Source organism: Lates calcarifer, linkage group LG18 (assembly GCF_001640805.2).
Source record: "Lates calcarifer isolate ASB-BC8 linkage group LG18, TLL_Latcal_v3, whole genome shotgun sequence".
NCBI classification, from domain to species: domain Eukaryota; kingdom Metazoa; phylum Chordata; class Actinopteri; family Centropomidae; genus Lates; species Lates calcarifer.
In genome coordinates, this window is record NC_066850.1 from 7670547 (window position 1) to 7685988 (window position 15442).

Here is a 15442-nt window from a genome sequence, read left to right on the forward strand (position 1 = left end):
TGGAAACATTTTCTTTCTTCCACTGATTTCTGTCAGTTGCACACATGCACACACACGGTTCACTCCTTTAAGACTTGTGCCGCTGTACGTCATAACATCAATGAGGTAAAATGATAATCTAATAACCATGCTGAAGAGCCAGCATATTAAAAAAAAAAAAAAAAGCCTCGGGTGTGATTAACTAAGCCTTAACACTAGCGTGGCTCTGCAGATGAGCTAAAGCAGAGTGAAAAAATGACAACATTAAAACTAGCTAATCTAATTAGCGCCATGATACCATGCAGTTAAATAATTAGCCAGAACCTAATTGGCTAATATCACTGTACTGTTAAAAAATCTGTCTGCCTCTTTTCCCTCTCTTTATGTAACCTTTACAAGTAAACACTTCCCAAATAGCCTGGGGAAATGAATGGTAACAAGCTGTGCTGCTGCTGCTGCACAAGGAGTTGGAGCATTGCAAAGCTTGGTTGCACTTTTTGACTTTTGAGTTCCCGCCCATCTTTACTCCCTGTCTCCTCCTATACATCTCCTTCACGCCCCTTCTCCAGCGTTTCATCTGCAGTGAGTTGATTAGCTCGCTTTCATCCTGACCGTCTTGTGTTTTTGCACACGCCTAATTCTCTTCCTGTACTTGAAGATGTATACAGACACGTTGCATTCAACCACCCACTCTTTCTGCTGCATCCCTTGCTCTCTGTAAACACACACAGACACACGCACACACGCGTACTGACATCCATGCAGTTTGATATGTGGCCCAAGGCAAAGCACTTCTCCCTAATGAGCCTCGTGCCCTCTGTCTCTCCTGGGGAGCCAAAAGAGAACTAACCTTGATGCAGCATAGAAAGGATGTAACCTGCTTACACGCATGCATGCACGCGCACACACACACACACACACACGCATGAACTGCTATGCTTGTGAGGAACCTCACTGACTACATGCTACGTTACCACCAGCATTTACATGGCTTATCTCTAATCAGAACTGAACCCTGAAAAGAATCAATTACTCTCAAGTTGATAAAAGTACAGTAACGCACACAAATGACAAGTCAAACTAATGCCCTGACCTGTCCACAGTGTCCAGAGTTAAGTTCTATGGATCCTGTTTGGGACAAAATGGATAAGCAAAGTGTGACTCTGATCCTGTCTTTAGAATTCATGGAGATGAGCTGGGACATATTGGGTCCTGCTGTTAATGTTAAGCACCTCCCTTGCTCTGTATTTTTTTTTTTCTTGTCAGTTGAATGTTTTAATTTTCAAGTACAGTATAAATATTTTCCTTCTTTCATCATGAGAATAATTAGGTTCTAATCATGTGCAGAGTTGTACATGACAGCCTTTATTGATTTGGAATCATCACAGAGAGAGAAACTTAGATCAGTGGGTTGGTGTTACTTTTTTTGTCATTAATCATACAGTATAATCTGTTACAAAAGGACTTTGCAAACATCTGCTCTGAATTGAAGCATCATGGTTGTTCTGAAAGATGTGGGTTTGAGTTTGGCCCAAGATGATAAGGAATAAGAATGTTGATGTGATTTTGATGCTCAAGAAATACACAATCAAAGCCTGGTATATCTGCTTCATATTCTCTCAGTATTCTGGTGCTCTCATAAAAATGAGACCAAATCATTAGTGCAAAATGTGTCAGTTGTTATTATATAGTAAAAAATACTCAACATTTAATGAGTGGACATATCCAAGACATTTTTAATGGTTGTCACTTTTTCATTAGCTTGATTCTTCATATTTGTACGTATATAAAGAATAATCACTAGTGTCTTAGCAGCGTGTTTGTATTGCCGAGGTCTAGTATTTCTTGTACTGACTTGTCCTTCTCACCTGTGTGTGTGTTTGTGTTGTAGATCTGGGCCAACTACGAGGAGAAACCAGTCGAGGAGGTTGTGCATCTATCAGAGGAGAAGGAACGCGTGGCTAACTACAGACCAGTCTACGTCACCGAAATCACTGACAACCTGCACTTCTACACCCAGGACGTGGAGACAGGTACAGAGCGCACAGATGACAGTTTGAATTAGAAATGTATTTAATGTACATGTAATGTATGTTTATGTATTTGTCAGACAAATGCAAAAGTTTGACGCAGAATACGTGGGTAGATCAAATGCGAACGAGTAAAAGTTGAAATCACTGTAAACATGTTGTATTACTTAATGCTCCAGCGACTATTTCATCATCCCATGCAATCCCACACTAAACACCAGCATCAACAATCTCCCCACACAGAGTTGCAAGCAAAGGCTCCCTCTCTTTTTATTCCCTTTTAATACCAGGCTGGCTTTATGAATGACAATTATCTCCACCACTCAGACATTCACCTCATCCCTTGCTGCAGCATCCCTCCCACCAGCAGAGACAAAGGAAAGGACGTCCCACTTGTTATTACTACTGAATGACAGGAATAAATCACACCATCCCCCTCTTGTCACCGCTGACATGGGGCGGGAAGGGAGAGAAAAGTTTGGAGATGGGAAAACTAACAATCCCTGGTATTCCCGCATGGCTGCTCCCACTGACAAGCTCTGTTTGTGTCTGTATATAGTATATGTGTGTGTGTGTGTTTCTGTACATGAATGAATGCACACATAAAACCTCCCCCCTGTGCTGGGTAACGGTCCATCTTTCAAGTAATATGTTTAATGGGCCATCTTCTGTAATTTCAAAATCAAATTGTGTGTATGTGTATACATATGTACTATATCTGTGTTTGTTTACGAGGGCTTACATAGGAGCAGTTAGTTGCAACAGTAACTAAGGGCAGACAGAGGTTATGCTTCGGCTGCAATTCACTGAGCAGCACCTTTTCTATTATTACCACTGCACTCAATATTTTAAGGTCCAGATAATGAGAGAATAGAATTGTCTTTTCAGAAATAATCCAGAGTAATGTTGAGAGAAATGTGGTGTAGCCAAAAAGGCTGTATTTTGGCTGCTTCAGTGTGACTGAATTCTGACCCATGAAGGAGAATTTGAGCCACCCTCTCATTGACACCTTGGATTTTGTGACTTAATTATCACTTTACACAATTAGACACTCCGAAACATACAATTACACTCAAACCTGCATTCACAAACTGGCTGGAACAGATCTGAAGCCCTCATGCCAATCACTGTCCCTTCATCCAGTGCCAGTTTGTGTGCGCGAGCGGTACGGGATGCGGAGGTCTTCCTCGCTCAGCCGTCCCCCACATCTGGTTTCACTGGCAGTCGACTGTCAGAGGCCATGAAATTGACTTTGGCCACCTCATAATTTGCCTCAGTGCCATAATTAATTAATTTTCCTTCATTTACTGCCAATCTGAGCCTGAGCATCATTCACACCATAATAATCCAATCATATACAAGTGTGAAAAGGATTCAGGCCCAAATTGTTCTTCATAAAGACCTCCTACCTTTCTTTCCTCTCTTGAAACCTCCAGGTGTTACTAAGTGTGCAGAAACAATCTGCTATTCATCTTCTTGCCAGGAGCTGTAGATTCAAATCTAAAAGCCTTTACACCGCCTGTGGCCACTTCAGCTTCACTCCCCTGCAAGCCGAGTGATGTTGAGGTTATGTGCAAGGTTTTATCGCTGATCAAAATCACGTGTCACCGAGAAGAGGCTGAAATGCACAGTACATGGCACATGTTAACCTGAAGCTAGGGTTAATGCCTTCAGCATTACTTACTGTCAGCAGGAAATGTATAAGCAAACTGTGGAGTGGAGCTTTTTTTTTTCCTAGTGTTATGGAATATCTAAAAGGGAGCCCTTATTTGGAGGCTTTTGGGAAACATGCTGTGCTGGAGCTACACATGAAAGAGCAAATCAAAATGTTTTTATTGATTTCTCATAAATTCCTTACATCTATAAGGGACCTGGGGAAATTGCAAGATGCAAAGCATTTACAACTTTTTTCCTCAGTAGCAACCTAAGTGTTGCATTTTAAGAAATTGTACACAAACTGCATTTTTTATATTGCTGCTCTCAGTGTATTTTGACAGGAGAGCTGTGAGTTATTTAATCTTTTCTCATATAAAGGCTTGATTTTTAGATGATCCAGCAATGCTGGGTCCTTTTTATTTATTTATTTTCTCCTTTAATTGGCCCGTGTTCTTCCACCAGGAAGCTTATGTGCTAGTTTTTTTCCCCCTTTTAAAAATGTTATTCTCAGCAGGGAGGCAAAACCTGACCGGCCCTAACCCCCTGCCTTGTTTCCCTCATCTCCCTCTCTATCACGTTGTTTGCCCCTCCCCGCCTTCCTCCATCTCTTTTTCTCCCTTCGTCTCTTCCATTTTCGCTGACGCTTCCTCAAAGCTACATTAAGTCATACCAACCCCTTGAAGAGCACATCAAAGTGTTAGGGCCTGTAAAATCATACAAGCTGAGTGCTTTGCAATATCATTACATGTTCCTGCCCCCCCCCATCCTTTCCCACAATTTCAGAGGTGAAGTAATTTATATACTCAGATAAGCTCGGAGGCAGAGGCTGAATTTCATAAATACTCTTGTGATTGCAACTGATGACAACATGCCACCTCACAGAAATGACAAAGTGGATATCATGTTTGTGCCACAGTTTATGTTCCATGACACTTGGGCCGTACCAGTTAACCTCTAGCAAATCCTGTCCATCAAGTAATTGATTCAGAACACTGAACTAAAATTACACACAGCAAAAGGAGATGGACGCAATACTGTTAACAGTGTCTATATCAGTTTAATATAATACAGCAAAAAGGCACTGTAACAAATATGACCCCCTCGATATTAAAATTGTGACATTTTTGTTGAAAATATGCAGTGTTTATGCAGCTCGAGAGGTTGTATGGACAGCTGCCCTCTTTTGAAAGTTACCACAGAGTTGAATTAACACCTTCCCTGATGCATTTTATCAAAAACTGACCTACGACCCACATTATGCTATGAGTTGAATTGTCTCTACCACGGCACCTACCTCTCCTGTCTAGAATTTGTCTAGCTAACATCAGAGACAAATTCAGTCAGTGTTTTTGGCAGCCACTGCCAGCGCTCCCATTTGGCAGATGGAGCAAACACTTTTATTGAATACACCTTGACCTTCTTGAGGCATATAGCACGCCAGCGACATGGAGAGAAAGCCTACAGTAACTGGCTTCCCCCTGGTCTGGACTCTCGTCCTGATGTTCAGTTTTGAAGCCAGGAGCAAGCCTCAGTGAAAGTAACTTGGAACAAGAGAATAAAACAATACTGCCACAGCTTTGCCTTTGACATCATGATGATGATAGGTGTGAGCCCATTTACTTAACTTCAGTAATCACCAGCTTTTATTGCGGGTGTAAAAGTAATCATGAAAGGTAGCTGTATTTATAGAAACAAAATGATTAAAATACCGCTGGGACTGGCAGGGAAACTCATTTCTCTGTCTGCAGTTAAGCTCCCATTTGTTTCAACCGTTGATTCAATAAGATAAGATGAACTTTATTGATTCCATGTAGGAAAATTAAAGTGTCACAGCAGCAAGAAGAAGAAAACAAAAAGTAGTGAAATATTCCAGGTACCTGGGTGATACTAACAATAAGCAGCATGAGGTAAAGTGTGCTATAGAAAGTGCCGCTTTGAACGATAAAGAAAAGGGAATAAAATTGTACACTAGTGAGAATGGATTATGGGAGATAGGGGTCAGGTGTCTGTAGATAGCGCCATTTGGTACAGACGACATAAAGTAGAAAAAAGAATGATGCAAAATGACCTTAAATTGATAAGAGCGTATAAAGTCTGAAGCAGATGGCAGCGGATATTGCAGTGAAGTAATAAAAAGCAGTCCAGTAGCATACAGCAAATGGACAGTATATTTATTACAGTAGTAGAAAGAAGAGGACGAAGGGGAAAAAGTCATAAAAACAGTAGGGTTGCAGCTGTTAATATTTAGATGCACTTTCTGAACCATCAACCCTGTAGGAGTTGTGGCTATCTGATTGACCGGGATGTATTTATCATTTATTTATTGTGATCTGCTAAAGGCAATGGTGATAAAAAAGTCACAGCTCTAGTTACACTTTTAATGAACATACATAGGCCCATGCAATAAATTTCTATGCTGTTATCTTCTAAGTGATTCTTGAACATTATAGAGAAAATGCAGTTTGTAATATCTTTTATTCTCCAGGGGTCCCAAGTGCTCTGTATTTTACCCCTTTTAATTATTCACATTTAATTACTCTTGAAGTGCGGGTTTTTTGATGTATGGATATCTTTACACAAGCTCAATAAGTGATTAATCGGACGTTAGCGACGGTTTTTCGAAGTCAGTGAGAAGCTTGAAGGACTGTGCTCTTTAATCCTCAGTTTATTTTAGGGGTCTTTATCTGTTGCTCTACGCGTTTATCTCTCATTGTCTCACTTTCCTCCCCCCTACTCATTGTCTCTCTTCTGTACTGCTGTCTCTCTTCCCTGTGCCTATTTTTCGTTTCTTTTTCTGTGTGTGTCGCTTTCTCTCCGGAGGCTATATGTAATTACTGTCAGAGGGGGACCTGTATAGATCTGTGTGACCTTGGACACTAAAAGACAGAGGCCACTCCAGGCACAGGAGGGGAAAGTGACTCTGTGCTGTACGCCGTTGTAGCTTTGCTACAATGCTGGAGAGTTGACATAATTAAAAACTTGCTAAATATAGCCCTGAAGTCTTTCATTGGTTTGTAGCTGTAATGGCTGGAACCTGACTATTGGATGCTCTGCCATTTTTTTTCATCAAAGACTTATAGTACAGGAGATACAGTAGTCCACAGTATGTACTTGTGTAGGAAGGTTTCCAATAGCTTTAGAGGGATAAATCTGCTGCTTAGTGCAGATGTGTGCTGGCACATATGGTCAGCCAGTAACTGTAAAATGTACTGTATGTACAAAGTATATCTAGGTCAGAGTTCTGGAGAGAATAAATCAAACCAAACAATAGAATAATAATAATCCTTATCAAAAATATTTGTTTGTTATGGGTATTACAATCGATCGACTTTTTTCGTTTTGATTAGTCAGAGTGTAGAGCAGTAAAAACATTCTGGTACCTTGGAAAGGAAAAACAGACAAAGAAACAGTCAAGTAGAGGGACTTTATATAGCTATTTTTTTTTTTTTAGGCAAAACTGTCAGCGTCAGTCTACTCAGAATTCAGATTCTGAGTGTGCTCTTGATCGACACAGTTGTTCCACAGTGTAACAGTGTCAATCAGCAGGTGTCCTTTTCACAGGGGAAGAGACACTGCTAAAATTTAAAAGCACAAGGAAGATCACAGAAAACCAGTTTTTGACTGATTTCCATTGGCATACATAATACATAATGCATCATTTTCTGTCTTGTGTGCATACTGCTGAGATTGTGTACTACTAGAATTAATATGTAGTACATACTGTGTGCTATTGGAATGGATTTGGGACACAGTGCTTGCCTTGTTTAGAATTGGGCCTTTCATATCCTCAGCTTGATGCTTGTTCCATTTATGTGGCCATATTTATCACGTAATATTTACACACCTTACTCCTGCAGATGATACGTTGGTTAAAAAACTCAGACATGTCAGGTCTACCCTGCATGGGCTGTCCTAGTCTACAGATTGTGTCACTGGGCAACATTCCTACAGGGTTTTCTTTTCATAGCTAGCAGCCTCCCACTGATTTGGACCTCACTCAGTTGTCACGTCCGTGGGACTGGATTGCTTAGCCCGGCCCCGACCAACAAACACACATTTTCTGCCCACCCCAAGCCTCAGCTGCAGCGCAGTTGGCGGTACATCCTGTCTATTGCTTGTTTCCTGGCACCCATACAGACTCATAATGAGTGGAGTCGTTCCCCCCCAACCAGGTGCCACTCCGTCCACATTATTCACACTTCTACCTTTTACACACAGCAGCTGTTCATCACCTAATGATGCTGGACCCAGCTACCGATAGAGCAAGGCAGGCAGGGAGTGGTTCTCTCTCTGGCTAGACTTCAAACCAGGCCCTTTCCTGCCTTTTGAAACTGAATTCCATTACTATGAAATGTTATGTTTCAATCTTATTTTGTCATGAGATATTGGTTTATTTACTTGTTCCCTCTCTGTGTTGGTTCCCTCACAATGATATACACAGCCAGTATGGCCTCCCTACAGTGATTTCACAGTATCACTGCATCAGTATCTCTCTTTTCAAGTCCAACTTACCACTGTAACACTGGTATTCAGAGTGCTGATTTCAATAAGAGGACATGAGAATTACTGTAGCATTTCATATTGATCAGGGTGAGTGGTCCACTAATTGGAAGTCATGTCAAGGCAGCCAAGTGATGATTACTTTGTACAATAGAGCTTTAATAAAAAACAAGGGGGCACATTTAGAAATGTTGTTGCAAGGCTGCCTGCACTGTTCATTTTATTTTATATTTTCCCATTTTGGATGAGATATCTTTTTGTGGCACTGTTGGCATCGAGCCAAAGTCAGTCAGGGGTTGAGATAATTAACTCCTACACCAGTGTGTTATGAAACTACTTTTTTTCCCTTTTTTCTATGGCATTTGAGAAAGTTATTTTTTTGTTAATCATGTGAATTCTTTGTTCAACAGTCTAATTAAGACAATGAAGTAAGGGAACTAATTATACATTGAAAAAATGAACTCAGATTATAGGGAAATGACAAAAGAAATGCAACAAAGTGCTAAATGTGACAACTGAATTAATGATTATGTTGAATAATGTGTTCAATGGGCCCCTTCAACCACAGAAAGAATGGCTTTAATTGCTATACTGTTCTCCCATTATGGATGCGATTGTTTTCAAGCTAAGACTGAAAGTTTACTGGGTCTCAGACAGGCTGAAAAAAAAATTATACTTCTTTCTGTGAAGTCTTGACCCACATCGTGGACCATGTATCTCTGTCCATCTGCCTTTTATGTCTCATCTTTAATTCAGCAAAAAGTGTGTACAAGGCCTTGTTGTGGTGCCATTCGACCATATACCTACAGTGAACAAAGTAACCAAGCAGGTGAATCAAAGTTGCAGTAGGAGCCCTAGCTGATGCTGCTGTTTTTTCACTTTCCCAGCTCCCTTCCACTGCAGCAGATGCAATATTTAGAGGTCAGACCCTGCCTGAATGAAACCCCTCCCCGTTCTCCTCCTCCTCCTCCCCCTCCTCCCTAGACATTCATTATTAAATGAGATACGCAACTTAGCTTCTAAAAGGTCAGCTCACCTGTCGGTTTGAGGCCCGTTGATTTTGATTTTCAGGCGGAAAATAAGCGTCCTCATCCTCATTCTTCACTGTCTTAGCGAGCATAATTCGCACTAATGTCAACTTCTGGGTCTATTAACTAAATGGCTGAATGACACTTTTCACAGTGGTGAGCCACTTACAGGCCCAAATAGGGTTCTCTTCAAATTTGGCCAGGCTCATCCCCACCCCCACCCCCACCCCCCCACACACCCTCCTGCTCCTCTTCCCCAAATGTGCATAGGGCCATCTTATGAGTATATTTGGACTCCTCACAATCAAAACAGGGCATTAGCTGCAGTCAATGAGGCTCGACAGGTGGCAGAGAGAGGAGCAGGAGAGACTGATGCAAAAAGAGAGCCACAGATGCTGCCTCTGTTTAGATTTTTCAGTGATGGCTTTTCCAATTACAGAAACAGTAATTTGCTGTAAAAGGCTCCAGACTGCCGGGAAGGGTAGAATGGAACGGGGTAATTGGTGGTGGTGGTTGGTTGGGGGGGCATCACATGAGATATAATCCATATCACTTTCCAGTGGGAGTGGAGCAGCATTAGTCAAGCAGGGGGATCATTTGTTTTTTTATAGTGGCCTCCCTCAACGCTCGGCAGATGCTGACACTACTATAAACATCACTCAGGAAGGGGAGTAAATGGCCTTTCTCTTGTCTTAGCTCCCTCCTTGTCACACTGTGTCTTCAGAAAGTGTACAAATATTCCCCGGGCGAGCGCTGGTTCTTTGTTGACCAACTGTGGGGGGGGGGGGCATTGGATTCATAACAGCTGTATATTTTTGCCCACACACACACAAATGCAGACCTCCCAAGCCAGTACATACTGTACTGAGCCTGTGTTTGGTTGTTTGTCGGTACGGCCTTTTACCTTTTGAAGTGTTGCTTGCATGTCCTGAAACGCAGCCATTCCTCTACCCCAGAGGATAAAGCCCGCCCAGACCTCATGCATATTTAACACTTCAAACTAACAGGTGAGCTAAAGCACAAAGCTATGTTCAGCAGCTGTGAATTTCTCAGATGGTGGATGATGCACCATCCGTGTGTCCACACAATCTTTGACCAGTCAGCCAGAGTGCACAGCAGAGGCATTTCTAAGAAAAGCAGGGATGTTAGTGGAAGAAATATTTGTCTGTCAGCTTCAGTTTGACTATCTCACTCCTCTGGATGCGGTCCTCCTTTTTCCTTCATGAATTATTGTCAATTATAACAAGGTTTATGTTTCCGGATCCTCTCCAGTCACTTGTTTCCCCCAGCAGGTGTCCTTTTCATAGATGCTCTCTACTTTGTCTCTTAATTCCTTCATTCTTATAAGCCAGGAAATTAGAAAGCTTTCATAAGCAACCATTGCTCTCTTGGCCTCTGCCTCTGTCATATTGTGATTATTTACCCTTCTGTGGTTTAATGGCTTTCGTAAACAGCTTAATAGAATTCAGTATGGCCTTGGGATGCGTAGCAAAAGGGCACATGATTCACTGTTTTCATTGGCTCTTTGGTCCCCCCCTTGTCTCTGCTCACACAGTGTGCCACAGTATAATCAAATATGATCATGACCAACCTGTAAAACTGTCGCCAGTCTCGCTCTCTCTCCTCTCTCTTTCTCTCCTTCTCCATTGTTTTCTTGTTTTTAAGCCTAATCGCTCCCTCACTCTGCACTGGGCATTCACAATGTAATTACATATGATTTACAAACAGCTGTAGTCATAATGGTGTATAAACAAATTACGGATTGAGAAGAGAGAGAAAAAAAAAAACGGAGGAATAAAGAGATGAAGACAGAGAGAAATTGGCCAGCATCAGACGCAGTCAGTGGTTTGGCTGCTTTTTGGATCATCGCTTTGGCTCTCCCTTCAACACAAAATGAGCACTCACGCTCGACACGGTTTACCCCTTCTGCGCGCAGATATTTATTTGTCTTTATGCCAACATTAAATGGGAATCTGCCTCTGTAATGCAGAGTGTCCTGGCTGCACTGCCTTCCTAATGTGACTGTTCACATTCATTCAGAATTTCACTGGGATGCTGCACTTGCATAAGACTTTGCTTGATTGACCCCAGAGGGTCTGGGTTTTCTCTCTGTGCTCGTCTGCAGCATGTAAAGCTCATTTCAGCTTCCTCCCTGGTGATTGCAGTCACAGTCGTATCATTTAATGTGGTCATTTATGTCTGATTCCTTCTGTGTACTTGCCTCTTCTGCATCTTTATCTGTGTTGTGATATGCGCATTTACGCCACATAGATGATTTTCTCTGGGCGAGCCCTCACCTAGACTTAAATTTGCACACAGGCATGATGTGTTCCCCATAAATTCACAACCCCAAAGTCAGTTCAGCTCTGTCCAGGAAGTCTGCACAGCAAATAAGAATACTAAATCTCCAACAACAATGATAATGTATGAGGCATACTATGCATACTAAATCAAACACACGCAAAATGTGGACATGCACATTATAAAGTGCTGTATCACATATTGATTTGTTTACAATAAAGCAGTTTATTGCTCTTTGTTATAATCATGAATCAAATTATAGGAGAGCAAAATAGAGGAGGGAGATATTAGGGGATATGTTTTTATTATTTATTCATTTAATTTCAAAGAATCCAGAATTCATGTCAGTCAGTGGAAGGGCATGGATTTATTGTTGAAGTGTGACTGGACTTGACTTGGAAATAATTGGAGTGAATCTATGGGTCACAGCAGATCATAAATCAACTTGTTAAAATTGGTGATCCATAACACTGCACTGACAGTGCCCTTTGACTGCATAACCCAAACCAGAGCCCGTATAGTGTATAGAGGGTATTTCCAGACCACAGAGTAAACCCATAAAGTACTTATAGTAGAACACAGAGTCCAAGGTTTTTTCTTTCCCCCAATCAGACATCAGAAAAAAAGGGACTCTTGACATTTGTAACACAAGCTGTACCAAACATCACTGCACTAGTGGGAAATAAATGCAACAGACTGTAAAAAGCCCCTTCGGTGCCATACAGTACATTATACATTGGGGTTTAACATGTTCATCGTAGCTAATCATGAAAAATCATAGTGTGTATGTGTGCCTGCAGTTGTACATCAGATGCTCATTTCCTTTGCCGGCCTACATAAAGATGCTCATTTTAAAACCACAAATCCTGTAAACTGCAGTGATCAGTGCCTTTTTGCCAGAGGAAATCCAACAAATTCTAGGTGCCTGGGAACATACTGTACAATATGTGTGAAAATCAGTTAAAATACATCAGCTCTTTTTTTAGGAATCCTGGTATTTTTGGTCTAAAATCTCTATAAAAGAGAAGAGCTTGACACGGATGGCTTGTGCAGCTCTTCAGGTGGGTTAAAGTTGACATATCTGAGCATGAGAAATCGGCACAAGCTTGCAAACAAGACCTTGCCATCGTGCAAGTAGGAAGAAAAAGCGTGATTAGGATTTATGACTGCACTGTTAAGTGTAATTCAAAGTCAACACCTTGATGGCGTGGTAGAGCGTTTATGCAAACCATCTGATTTGACAGCAAGGATTTGAGTGTCAGACTTGTGACAGACACAGATTTGGCAGTCATATCGTCTCACCATCAGCTAATCAGGACACTGTTCATAACATGGCATGTTTGAATTTCTCCTTATTTAATGTATCACATATTAGAGCAGCACCTATATATGGTCACTTAGCGCTGCTTTTACCAGTTACATGAATAAATAATTGTTAAATAGGCTAAGATGCTAGGCCATCCATTAAAGCTGCCTGAGTGTTAATACATATATATAGCAACTAGAGTCCTCTAAAAGTTCATGCGTCATATATTTGGTTCTCTCTGGACCCACTGTGGAACATGGCCCAGGAATGGAAAGAAGTCAGTGTAAATATGCACACATAAATGTACACTAGTGCACTCCGAGAGGGAAGGAAGGCACACACTAACCTTTTTTAATTAGATTAATAAATCAAAAAGGTGGTTGCCTGTGACGGCTGTAGTCCAATGCCATTCCAGTAAGTCTGCACCAAGCTGCTGTGGTTGGAGCATAATGATTTAACCACACCACCTCCATGTGTATGTTTGTGCTTGTGTGTGTGTGTGTTTGAGTTTGAGGGGACGGGTTTGGGAAGCAATTCATCTGACTGTGTTTTCCAAAAACTGCCTTCTCTACAAAATGCTGAGGATGCGTCTGTTTGGTGTGTGTGTGTATATGTGTGTATATTTATACTCTTATTCCCCTCGCTGCATTCATCAGCAGTTGGTGTAGCAGTGGGTGGCCAATGAGGTGTTTGGACACCCCGCTCCTCCCCCTCCTGGCCTGACCCCCTCCACAATCAAACTGAGCTCCCAGCTTTTCCTTCACACTCTAAATCCCCTCGTACTCTTCATCTGTGTTTTTCTTTAAGTTTGACATCATGCTAATGAAGGTTTCCTGTCTGCTGCTGGTTGGCAGCTGCCTGGCTGTCTCAGCAGATAACCCTGGGAAAACAGCATCATTATTTACATATACATTTATATATTTACTAGCGTAAATAATATTAGGTGTTAATAACAACTCACAGCAGCAGTACAGGAGCAAAGAAAGGTGTGTACACTGCCTGCCCTCAAGCTGTTTGATAGTAACATGCATAATAAACAGAACTTTGTAATTTCACACACAGGTACACACTGACTGCATTAATGCGCATGCAAGAAACCAGGTTAGTGGGAGAAATCGGGTTAAGACAGGAAATGAGAGAATGTCTTAACCTGTGCTGCAGTAACCTGGTTACTGTAAAAACCCATGTCTACATGCAGATGGTCAGTAATCAAACTTCTCCTCTATCTGTTGTTTTTTTTTTTTTTTTACCAAAGGGTGACATATTGTAAGTGTTTTAGTGACAATTCAGCAACTTGAAGTATTTTTGGACCAATGGCGCAATGAGAGAACAAACTCAGTGTTCGAGCTCACAGTGTTTCCTTACTGTTTGCACATTGAATTTTACAAATAGCCTACTGTTCAGCTGTGGAAACCAACTTGTTTACATTCATCTTAGTGTCAGTTTGGTTTAGTTGGACCTGTGATATTTCAAGATTTAGAAAGAAAAATGTATCAGAGCCAAATAGGGTATTAATTTCTTACTCTACTGTCTTAATGTCCATATTTGCTCAGATTTATCTAGATATATATCGTGCCATTAAATTCCCTCCATTTTCTGGGGAAGGTCTCTCTCATATTTCTTGGGGAAAACGTTTTCCTTTTCTGTGTCCATCCAAGTCTGGTAGGTTCTGTTTTTACCCAGTTTTCAGTTATTACCTTTATGAAAGTGGCTTTGGATTCAAATGCTTTGAATACAGAATCTTTTCATATCTCTCCAGCAGAGCAACAGTGATTTTCTTTTCCTTCCAATCCAAAATCCAAAATATGTTTCCAACATGTGAAAGCCGTGTATGAAGCCATGTCACATACACGGCAAAGAAACTGAATTTCTCTCAAGAAATCTCCTCACTGCTGAAAATCAATACCAGTTTTATTGTTAGTGTTTTTTAACTGTGGCTCTGACTATGGAAAAGTGTCTTCTATTTAAAATTTTATTTTTTTGCCTCCATAAACCCTCCTATTGTGTGAATATGTGATTAAAGATGCACCATTACCCATGCTCCTGGCCCTCCTGCCCACAAACTCCCTCCAGGTGGTAAATCAGTGAAAATGGGTTCTAAAAATGCAGCCATGGAATTTCATATGGGTCTTTTTACTAAACTAGCTGCTGTAATTGCTTCCGCACACTTCACACTGCCTCACACACACTCACACAGCCACTTGCCAGTGCTAATAGACATGTGCACGTAAACATATTCCACCGTGCACAAACAAATATTCTGTACATTATACACAAGCGCCAGGAAGTGACTCTCTAGGAGGTGCGCACACTTAGCGGCTCTCACAATCAGCTTCCCAATTGCAACTGATGGGTGCAAATCAGGCTGCCATTTACCGCAGTCATTGAATTTGTGGAGCACTGACTCACTATCTGATTTTTCCAACTCCCACCATATCGACAGCCACATTCTCGCCTTGAATCCACCATAATAGGTCTGCTGCATATGATATAATGGCTTGATAGGCCATAAAGGCCCACTGGGAGAAATGGCTTGCTTTACTCAAAGCTGTATTTCTCCAACAGGGTCAAACCAGTATTAGCTGTGTGGTGCTAATGGGCTAGCAGCTACAAAAAAACACAGATTATTTCTCCTCTGTGTA

The 15442-nt window shown here is 41.3% G+C and overlaps 1 protein-coding gene across 1 annotated transcript in view; it reads left to right on the forward strand.

The window, feature by feature from the left end:
* Positions 1-15442, forward strand: part of snd1 (staphylococcal nuclease and tudor domain containing 1) — a 164379-nt gene that overhangs the window by 123318 nt on the left and 25619 nt on the right. The window contains 1 exon segment of the mRNA XM_018670981.2: positions 1871-2012. Coding sequence (XP_018526497.1) covers positions 1871-2012 — 142 coding nt within the window.